This window comes from Bidens hawaiensis, unplaced genomic scaffold, assembly GCF_021521415.1.
Source record: "Bidens hawaiensis isolate Kalapana, Puna unplaced genomic scaffold, B.hawaiensis_p1.1 tig00018846_1, whole genome shotgun sequence".
NCBI classification, from domain to species: domain Eukaryota; kingdom Viridiplantae; phylum Streptophyta; class Magnoliopsida; order Asterales; family Asteraceae; genus Bidens; species Bidens hawaiensis.
Window position 1 is genome coordinate 51,118 of NW_027492863.1, and position 12,128 is coordinate 63,245.

General features: G+C 33.4%; 1 protein-coding gene across 1 annotated transcript; it reads left to right on the top strand.

Annotated features, from left to right (window-relative positions):
- Nucleotides 1-6,592: 6,592 nt before the first annotated feature.
- LOC143557180 (transcription factor MYB106-like) lies at nucleotides 6,593-8,331 on the top strand. Its single transcript, XM_077046310.1, has 3 exons — nucleotides 6,593-7,020; nucleotides 7,112-7,241; nucleotides 7,656-8,331. Exons 1-3 carry the CDS (start codon nucleotides 6,891-6,893, stop codon nucleotides 8,329-8,331), a joined length of 936 nt encoding a protein of 311 aa, XP_076902425.1. The 5' UTR covers nucleotides 6,593-6,890.
- The last annotated feature ends 3,797 nt before the right edge of the window (nucleotides 8,332-12,128 follow it).

The following is a 12,128-nucleotide window of genomic DNA, read 5'->3' on the forward strand; positions in this document are numbered from 1 at the left end:
TAACTCATGAAAAAGTATAGCAGTCCAATGTTTTCAAATGATTTTCATTACATTACAGTGATTAAGTATTTGTAGACTTACATGATGGTTACTACTAGTATTGAGGTATTATGAATACAATTCTAACTTATATCGTAACTTATTAGACAAAGAGTTAGCCAATAAGGAATATGACCACAGTCACAGATACGATCGAGTGACAAGTACCTTTTAGTAATTTCTATGCAGGTAGTGTAAAAGCATCTTAATGTTGTACTGTAAAAAATGTGTCTTTTTCAAATGAATGTGCTCAGCAGTATTTCCCACTATTCAGATGTTTTTAAACATGTTTCAGGAGACTTGTTGTGAAAGAAACATGAACAGTGTCATAAGTGGTTTGTCACCAGAACAAAGAAATATGTTATTTTTGTAAAATAGGGTTTATCCCTATAAAACCTAAGTTTGTATAAATTTGGGTTTTATCCCCGGTTTATGATATAAAAATCACGGTGTTTAAAACTCAGATGATTTTTTCATAAATACAACCTTGGTAATTTTTTCCGTTGTCAAATCTTTTAATCAACACCAATACCACTACTCATGTTCGCGGCTCTTGTCTGGGGGCATAGGGTCAGGGGGTTGTGACAGACAAAGTGGTATCAGAGCCGGTTTATCTCCAACTTGAAATTCCAATGGTTTGTGTTGATGATCATCATAACTCTTCTGACGATCTCGTGCAATTTTCAATATTTCTTTTTTTTTCTTGTACAATTTCAACACATGATAATTGTTTTTCTCCTATTTCTGCCCAATACACTCGAGTTCTGCGCTTTCGTCCATAAAGTGCTTCGAATGGGGCAAGGTTAATGCTAATATGATAATTATCTATATAGAGTAAATTAGAATCCTGGTGCCACAAAGTTCTGAGTCTTTTGATTTCTAATATAAAATAATAATGTGAACTACAAACATAAATTTATTTGTAGCTGGGTGGTAATTATGTGGATGTGTTTATGGTTTGACTTTGGTGTTTACGACCCATGTTCGATTCTCGGCTAGGACAAGATGTTTCCATATTTTTGCTTCTTTTTTGTTTTGGTTTATGTACTTGGTCGCTTATTTTGTTTACATTTGATACTTTCTTTTTTAACGTGTCCTTTGAATTCACGTCGATTCACGACAATTATACGTGCGGTTTTCGTTTTGTTTATTTTAAAATTGTCGATTTTCGTAACGTATATGTTTGTTTGTTGTTTTCATTTTAAATATGCTAATTTGTTTGGGTGTTGGCGAATTTTACTTCAAATACCGTAACGAACGTAAGCGGCACCGTTTGACTTACGAACGACTCACCGTCGCAACATCCGGGTTCTACCGATCGGATAAACGTCATTTTAAATATGTTGTTGTAATATAAACCATACGACTTTTCTGAGTGTTTACTAATTTTATTTTATTTTTGGTTTAGTGACAATACCATAACAAATTGAATTGACGAACCGTGCGCTTTTTGTTTTGTTTATTTTAATTGTCGATTTTTGCTGCGTGTTTGTTTGTTTTTTTCATTTTAAATATGTTAATTTGTTTAGGCGTTGGTGAATTTTAGTTCTGGTATCGTAATGAACGTAACCGATACCGTTCGATTCCCAACGACTCGCCGCCGCAACGCCGGGTTTTACTGACCGAATAAACGTCATTTTAGATATGTGTTGTTATATAAACTATACGACTTTTCTAAATGTTTACTATTTTTTTGTATAGTCCCAATACCATAACAAATTCAACCGATGCCAAACCAGTTTGTCTCGCTTTGATCATAAGTTGTATGTATATTAATGTTATTTTAGACGTTTATGGATTTAGTTTTTTAATTCAGTGCCGTTGCCATGTCAAAGTCAATGTGACCGACTGAATTCACAATGGGTTTTAGGGTTGGATAATCTATCAAATATTGATTTAAGTGCGGAGAAGAATCAGAAGATAGGTTGACCGAATTGGCACCGTTGCATCGGCGTCGCAACGCGACAGGCTTACATCTAGTTGTTATTATAAGAGGATTCTATTAATGTTAAATGTTCATCCTAGATTCCACCGAAATCTATTACACATGCTCTTAGCATGTCTTCCAATGTTTGTATGGTCTTTTCACTTTGATCATCGGTCTGTGAATGGTATTCTATACTCAAGTTTAATCTTGTTCCCATGGTTACTTGGAAACTCTCTCAAAAATGAGAAGTGCTATCTCAATCAGAAACAATGGATAATGGAACTCCATGTAATTCGACTATTTTGTCTACATACAGCTTAGTTGGTTGTTCCATTTTGGAAGCTTTCTTCATTGGTAGGAAATGAGTTGATTTTTTCAATCTATCCACAATCATCAAGATTGTGTCATTACCTTTTTTGTTTTGGGTAATTTGGTAAGAAAATACATTGTTATTAGTTCCCATTTCCATACTCGTATCTCTATTGTTGAAGGAAACATGATGGCTTTTGATGCTCAACTTTAACTTGCGAAGAAAACATTTAGAAACATAACGAGCTATATCATTTTTCATTCATATCCACCAATAGATTTTCTTCAAATCTTGATGCAACTTATCATTTACAGGATGCATCGTGTATTTAGATTTACGAGTTTCTTCGAGAATCCTTTCTAGTTGATTTCCTTTTATAGGAGTCCAGATTCTTCTTTTCTGGAACTGCCAAATTCTATTTTTATATGTCTCCAATTCTTTTATCATTCCTTTAAATCCTTCAGTGTCATTAGTAATAGCTGCTTCCTGAGTGCTTCTCACTTGCTATATTAAATCAATTTGCAAATTTAATCTGAGAGCACGCACTTGTTTTGGTTTCTCATGTTGCTTGCGACTTAAGGCATCTGCTACTATGTTAGTCTTTCTAAATTTCACAATTATAATTGCTAAGAATTCCATCTATAGTCTGTCTCATGTTTAGCTCCTTTTTCCCAAAAATATATTTTAAATTTTTATAATATGTAAATATAGTAAACTTATTGTCATACAGATTAAGTCTCCAGATCTTTAGGGCAAAAAATATCGCTCCCAATTCTAAGTCATGTGTTGTGTAAAGTTCTTCATACTTCTTGTCTGGATGTGTAAGCAATTACTTTTTTACATTGCATTAATAAACATCATAATCCTGATTAGGAAGCATCACAACAAATTGTGAAATCCTCAATTCCTTCTGGTAATGCAAGCATCGGGGCATGTGCTAACTTTTGCTTCAAAGATACAAAAGCTTCTTCTTTCTTGGTCCCCGAGATTCACACGTTAACTTTGTTAACGGGATGAAGCGTCTATAATATCCTGCTAATCCTAAGAAACTTTGAATTTCTGTAGGAGTTTTAGGAAATCCCATTTAGTGATAGCTTCTGTCTTGGTAGCATCCACATGAATACCTTCATGGTTAATCAAGTGACCTAGAAATTGTATTTCTTGTAACCAAAACTCACACTACGACAAATTATCATAAAGCTTCTTTCTCAATAGTGTTACAAGTATATAAAGATGTTTGATATGGTCTTCACTACTTTTGGAATAAATAAGTATATTGTCTATAAAAATGACTACAAATTTATCCAAATACGGTCTACATATATGATTCATCAAATCCATAAATGCAGTTGGGGCATTGGTTAGACCAAACGGCATAACTATAAACTCGTAGTGATCATATCTGGTTCTGAAAGCAGTCTTAGGAATATCTTAATTCTGTACTTTCAGTTGATGGTATCCTGAGCATAGATCAATTTTTTAGAAAAATATCGAGCTCCTTGGAGTTGATCAAATAGATCATCAGTTCTCGTTAATGGATATCGATTCTTAATCGTGTGCCCCCCCCCCCCCCCCCGGTAATGAGCTTGGTCGTATGAATCATTTTTCTTATAATTTGCCTAATTGTTTCTTCAGCTCTAACATCTATATTGGCGCTAATCGATAGGATGCTTTAGCAATTTGCGTTGTTCGGGTATTAAGTGAATTCTAAACTCCACTTCACGGTCAGGAGTTTGTCTAGGTAGATCTTCTGGGAAAATTCTAGTATTATGATACACCATAATTTCCTTTAGTTATTTTATTTTGGCGCTAATGATTACCGAAATCTTATAGACTACGCTTTGCTTACTTAGATTGTTTTGTCTCTTTCATCACATATATAAACTTTGTGGGTTTAGAATTCTTATCTCCTTGAATTGTGATCATCTCTCGTTGGTGTACGAATCTCGACAAATTTCTTATTACATAAGATTCGAGCATGATTAGCTGCAAACCAATGCATTCCTAATATGACATCGAATCCATCCAGAATCAATGGAAGTGAATTCGCTATAAACATATGACCTAATAGATCTTTTTCTCTTCTAGCAGTATTTTATGAATATGAGTGGAATTCCTATCGACTGTTTCTACCATGCAGACTTGATTAAGCTTGGTTAATGGTTTCTTTTGGGCTTTAGGAAAAAGTCGAATTTATGAAACTTTTATCCGGTCTGGAATCAAATAATACATTAGCGTAAACGTCATGAAAAAGAAATGTACCCGTAATCACATCCAGAATCTTTGCCGCTTCTTGTATCGAAAGCACAAAAGCTCGTGCTTTCTGCTTAGGTCCTTTAACATTTTTTGCCTTATTGTCAGGCGCCTTTGTTAGCTTCAGGCATTCTGGACAAATATGACAAGGTTATTCATAGTTGTAGCAAAACCACGTGTTTCTTTCCTTCTTTATTCTTCCTCCGTTTGACAATGTATCTTGCAAAAATTGTAGTACTTAGTTTTCTTAAAAACCGCATTTTCATGAATGCCTCTTTTTGAAGATCTTACAGAAAGCTCTTGGGTAATTTTCTAGGCTAGCTCCTTTTTGTTCTCCTCCTGTATTCAGATTAATCCTTCTATCATGGTATTTGTCAGCTCAACTGTTTCCACTATGGTCCGAGGTCTAGCCGCCGTTACCAAATCACGGATTTCACTCACTAATCCCCAAATATAGCGAGTAATTAGTACTAATTCTTGCAAAATCCAGAAACAATTGGGTAAATAAAATATTAAATAGTTACTAACGAAGATCTAAGAATTATAAAACAACATTTTGATATACTATATGATTCAACTGAGTTGGTAAAATGAAATCAGTAATTTGGCAAATTGTTAGATTATGCGTTACGAATGGTTGAAAGATGATATAAAATAAGCATATAATAAGTAGACCAAACCCACAAAATTGTGATAAGTGATAATAGATCATTACTTAGTTATTAAGTATAGATTTAGTGAAAAATATATATTTTAAACCCCATTACATACTGACAGATGCTCTCTGTCCCATAAACATGTATTGGAGTTAGTGGTTGGAACTTTGAATCAAACAAGTATTAACAATAAGTTATACAAAATTAAGTCATACAGAATGCTATCATACATAAGAGATTAGAACAGAAATCTTTTAACCGAACTTTAATTGCATGAAAGAATGCAAAACTTATTTCAATAAAGAAACAAAAATTACAATCCATTGTTGTAACTTGTTTATTTTTAATTAACACGTTTGTTCGCTGGTGTCATGTAGGCATGGACACTTGTGCTTTTAACTCAAGATAGTGATGTTTTAATATGCACACCAACTTGTTCAAATTTCCATAAAAGTAGCCGACCGCAATTCCCACCTATGAAATTTATTTTTACTATTTTTCTTTAACAACTAACAACTAATATGTCTCATTTATTAATAAACATTATTAAGTGAGACTATAAACAACAACATTTTAATTAAAAGACATACACTTTTATCAATAGACTAAGATAGTGGTTATGAATTTATTTTTATCATATGAATCTTATCTCAAGATAAATTATATACAAATAAATTTGTTGTATTTAGAAGAATGCATTGTTAAATGCCTAAATTTAAAAAACACATAGTTTAGAGTGAGAAATAATAATTCAACGATTGAATATGTGTGTGGACATAACGGCATTGGCATATCATCATTTACTGAATCAATTGTACGACGATATTAGGATCGAGGGAATGAATGTTATCATCTCTCCGCGTCTTTCACACCCCTATTTTCTCCAAATTAGCTCCATGTCGGATTTTTCACATTTGATCTCTAACACTCATTCAAAATCAGGCATTAATTTTTCCCATCTTTCAACCATTAATCAACTAATTAATACAAATGAAAACAACTTCTGGAGCCAAAAAGAATTTAACTAACATGATTACAAATAAAAATAACATAATTGCAAATTATTTGAGCTATGTAAATATGCTCTCTTCAAATTGAAGAAAAAAAACATAACTATCTATCATTCCTTAGGAAATACAACGATTAATGGATTATAAAATGATCAACAACTTTGCTTCCAAAAAAATGTAATGTATGATAGCCTCACGATACTTGTAAATATATTACAATTAGCATTATGCTGTTAAACTATATGTGCGTGTTCAGGGCCAATATTTTTACTCGCACATGACACGTGAATCCGGTCTCAAGCGGCATGTATTGATGCAATGAGAATCTAACCTATAGACACTATGTAATGCCCACCAATCCACAAAAGCACATAACACACCAAGAAGATCGCTTTAATTAGCCACGTAAGCAAACATGTTGTTTGAACAATAAATTCTCTCTGAGATGTTGGGTATCTCCGAATTTATGCATATTGCTAGTCATTACACCATGAAAACAATAGTACGTAACATGTCTGATTTCCTTAATTAATGACCCGTGTTCTTTTGTCCAACCCTAGCCAAACCCCAACCCCAATCTCATATTCATGTTTATGTTACTTCCATTATATATATTCTCACTTCCCTACTAGCTCATATCCAACCCCACTTTCCATCAGCTTGTTGCAAGAAGCTAGTGAGTTTATATAGAACTAATGGGAAGATCACCAAGTTTCGAGAAGGGATTGAAGAAAGGTCCTTGGACAACGGAGGAAGATCGAAAACTTGTGGCATACATAGAAGAACATGGTCATGGAAGTTGGCGTGCATTGCCGGCCAAGGCTGGTAAGCAATCACACATAAACACTCTATACATATATATGTTGTTTAATGTTTACTATAACATCCGACCTCTCATGTCAACCAAAACATGCAGGGTTACAAAGGTGTGGAAAGAGTTGTAGACTGAGATGGACAAATTATCTTAGACCCGATATTAAAAGAGGAAAGTTTAGTTTGCAAGAAGAGAAAACCATCATCCAACTCCATGCACTTCTTGGAAATAGGTAATCCATTTGCGTCAAGTTTTGACTACATTTCAAGAAACATATATTGATTATTTTTAACATTGGTTATGCATAGACATTTGTTTTTTAAATATAACATAATACTGTTGTTTAATTTCTAAAAATGAAACATATATATTCTGTCCTATTTCCTCTCTTTATTGTCTTTTTTATCTAAAATTAGAATGTCTTAAAGAATCACTGAACCAGGGGGAAAGTGATAGAATTGGAATCATCAAACAAAATGTATATCTTTGTAATTATATATATATATGTGTGTGTGTGAGAGAGAGAGAGAGAGAGAGAGATCATTTGAGCTTATTATTGGTTAACTAACGGGGCATGTTAATATTCTGCTAATCAACGAGATCAGGTAAATCAATATACTTAGACAAGTGTTTACATGATCTACAGGTGGTCAGCTATCGCAACTCATCTACCCAAGAGAACAAACAATGAGATCAAGAACTACTGGAACACACATCTTAAAAAACGATTAACCAAAATGGGTATCGACCCAATCACCCACAAGTCAAGAACCGCGGTCAATACCACCTTGAGTCATATGACACAATGGGAGAATGCTCGTCTGGAAGCCGAGGCTAGGCTGGTTCGTCGGCCTAGGGTTGCTTCCAGCTTTTACCCACGATTCCATTACGGTTCAGCTCCTCTTGTCAACAAGTCATCGGTGTCACGACCGTTATGCCTTGATGTGCTCAAAGCATGGCAAGGTATTACTTTGAGTAAGCAAACTGATTTAAGTAGACTTGAGAACTTTATCAAGCAAACCCTAGCTGTTAAGTCATCAGCTCTCACAGATATGCAAACAGAAAACCATACAAACGGTTTAAAAATATCGAATGGTTTGGTTAACAATGATCTTGAAAGCCCTAAAGATGAAAGGGTCCAAAACGCACTTGAATTAGCGAGCGACATGATATACCAAGACGACTATTTGATGGAGGCTTTTACAAATCGATTGGTTAGCGATGCGGGTAACTTTGATGGTGATTATGAAGATGGTAACAACTACTGGAGTAACATTCTTGATAAATTAGGGAATAATTCGTCGTTTTCGTCTATTTTCTAAACATGATATCAATAAATAAAAAAGACTGGGCTTAGAACAATGAATTGGGTGGATATGTCACCTAATTTTACTGTGTGTCCTTAACTGAATTTAATAACTAGTAATAAACATTTAATGTTACTCAGTGATATATTGCTATACATGTTCATTACAGTATGTATGCCTTGATTGCCTTCTGATTCGTTATTGAATCAAACAATATACTATATTTTAACCTAGCATCACCAAAAGGACATTCGGTTAATTGGAATATCCCTTCCCAACAATGGTGAGTATTTGAATTTGTAATGTGTTCAAATTTAAATTATGATTTTAAACACGACAGGGCGCCATGGAGTTTTTTTTTTCTTTTTTTTTTTGGCGTTGGCCGTTTTGGTGAAGGCGTCACTCCTTTTATTGCATTGACTGTTTTAGGCCCCATCCGTGCTCAAAGTTGGCCTTTGGTAATACATTGGTGTTCAAAGTCGGTTTTCATGTGAGGCGTTCCTAATCACCATGATGATTGGGGAAGATTGTTGTTGTTGCTGCTTTTTTTATTATTATTATTATTATTATTATTATTATTATTATTATTAGAGCACTAATAATGTTGGACTTTTACAAATTGTCAAATTAACATCAAATCAAATTCCAAAGTTTTCTAAGAAAAACATATTTTCATTCATAGCAACAAATCATCATAAACGCTATTAAAAAAAATATTAAAATTGCGTGTGAGAGAGAGAGAGAGAGAAAGAAGGGGACAAGGGGAGCTTACCGGCCCCTCCTCGTCCGCCCTGTAGTCTGCAGCCATAGACCCTCATCCATGGACTTTGCTCCACAATGCTACAGTCCGCCTCTACCTCGTCCGATGTAGTGTCACATGGATCTGGACCTCAGGAACCGGATGGGTTATGGGTGCTCATAATATCATTTCTCAAATAATTAATATTGTAACCGGTGACATAATGATTGATGGCTACTTCACCTGTGACTCTAATATAGTATGATATCCTAATTGCAACGAACTAATGAAGCATGTTATAAGTGGTAAAGTTCCCATGCGTATATAGTACTTTTAGTTTTCAAAATTAAATTTCAGGCTATGTAATCTTAGTGGGTTTTCAAAATAAATGTCACATTGAGCTAAATAATCAGTGGCGAAGCTTGGACATAATCTTCGAGGGGGCCGGACTCAATTTGCATAAAAAATTCATAGACTAGAGTGGAGCGGACTCAAATTTTCGGTCGGAAACGGGTGAATTTACACCGTGTATAAAAAAATTCGGCTGAAAAAGAATAAATTTACACTGCCGAGCGAAAAAACGGAGGAGACCAGGCTCAAAATTTCGGTCGGAAACAGGTAAATTTACACTATGTATAAAAATTTCGGCCGAAAAAGGATAAATTTACACTACCAAGCAAAAAACCGAGGGGGCCGGGCTCAAAATTTCATTCGGAAACGGGTAAATTTACACTATATATAAAAACATTTGGCCGAAAAAGGATAACTTTACACTACCAAGCGAAAAAACGGAGGGGCCGGGGCCACCCCTGACCCCAACTAAGCTACGCCCTTGGAGCTAATGATAATTTTGCTTGTGTAAGTACACATGTATATATCATCTGTGGCTTTCAACTTCAAACACAAACAACATACAATTCATCATATGATGACTCATTAGTATTATTAATAGCTTAATTGTTCAAAAATCTCACGACTAGAAACTTATTTAGAAAACCTCAATCGGAATTAGATTGTATAAATTTCAACCGAATCAAGTGGGCTCGTATATAATTTCATGAGCCGACATGAGTTCACTCAAGTGAATTTAGCATAGATGACTCATTTTATTTGAAATGGAAATACTAATATACTATTAGTCTTTTTATTGTTATATCTATTCATATGTATCAAAATATTAGTTTTAATTGTTATATTTATCCAAATTTGAAAAAAAAAGGGTACAAGACCATCAAAAATTCTATACAAACTGGCAAGAGCTTTATCTGTGTCATGCTCTAGTTTAAATTTCAGCTTGCTTGTTAAGAATTTTTTTATTTTGCCTAAGGTGCCTCATTTATATTCAAGCCTGAGTATGAGTTAAAGTTGAATCGGCTCACTCTTCAAACAACCATAATTAATATACTTATCTATCTATATACTATATTATTAAGCATTTTAGAATCGCATGTTAAGAGTTTTTTTTGTTTCAACAGTTTTATAATTTTTTATGGGAAAATTCTTAAAATAGACTATTTGAGGAGAAAGAGTCTCAAAATAGGCATTTGAAGAGAGAGAGAGAGAGAGAGAGAGAGAGAGTCTCAAAATAGGCAAAAAGTTTTAAAAATTCTCAAAATAACAGCATATACCAACAAATACTTATAACAACAAAAAAAACATCTAATGATAACAAAATATAAATCAGCAAATACTTATAACGTCTCATAATCGAAAATTAGCAAATACGAATAACAGCAAACACCTATAAAAATAAACCTAATAATAACAACAAATTGGTTCTCACCGTTTTCATGTTAAGAATAAAATGTATTTAATCCTGTTTCCGAGAATGGATGTGAATAATCTAATGTTTTTAAATTTAAATTGCTAACAAACACACGACGCCGCCAAATACTAGGAGTGCTTATTAACCGTTGAAATCAAAGCAAACAAGCCAGCTTGAATATTACGGTTTGGTTTTAACATTTCAGTTTAAAACTGAAAATGTCTTTTAATATTTATTGCTTTTATTTTTATTTTCATTTTAGGAATATAATTAATGTTAATATGACACATTTATGAACAATTCTTATCGGTTCCAAATCATATATGTGTTAATTGATATTATTAGGGATTACTTTATAGAATAGTAACCAACTTTAAAAGTTGTTCTAATCAGGTCACTGATAAAAACTTTTGTTATATCTAGAATTGGAACAAAAATGAAAGTTCAATGACTTAATTGGAACAAAAATTTTTATTAGTGACCTGATTGAAAAAACTTTCAAAGTTGATTACTATTTTATGAAGTAATTCCATTTTATTATTATTATCTTTTTTTTTTTGAAAGACATGTTAAATGATATGATTTCAAGAAAATAATATGAATCCTTTTCTTAATACACTTGTGTAACGAAATAATTTTACACCAATCAAATTTTAATGTTTTGAATTTGAAATTTTAAGTATGTTAAGTGAGAATATATAAAATAAAAAATAGTTGCTTATGCCTTAATACTCTTATAGGGCTATAGGCCGTATTTGTGGGCATCTGGCAGCTATCTTTATTTATCGGCCCATTTTGTGTTTAGGAGGCTTATGCTTATTGGTCTTCAAAAATTGAACAAAAATCCCAAACTTTTTTTTGGTTTTGAACGACTAATTTTTTTTACATTAAACATGGTTTAAATTCATGACTTTCTATACCCTACCCAAACCCGATGCATAGGATATGATTGTTAGAGACAATATCTAACCCGAACCCGACCCAATTATTACCAATACCCGATCATACCCGTACCCGATCATACCCGAACCCGGGTATTTAAAAAGCCCGATTTATGCACCTCTACCTTAACCATTTTATAACATCATAAAAGTGAGAATGGCCAAAGAACCCATGACCTCCTTAATTATAAACTATTTATTTTTAAAAATGAGATACATGATATTATTATTAGATGCGTACATTACATTGTATACGGAACACTATACACATTTCACTTGTTTCTAGTCCATCTATTATGGTTGATCGACTTTTTATTGCTTATATATCTTTTTTATTTAGGGCTAATAGCAACCTTAATCAAATAAT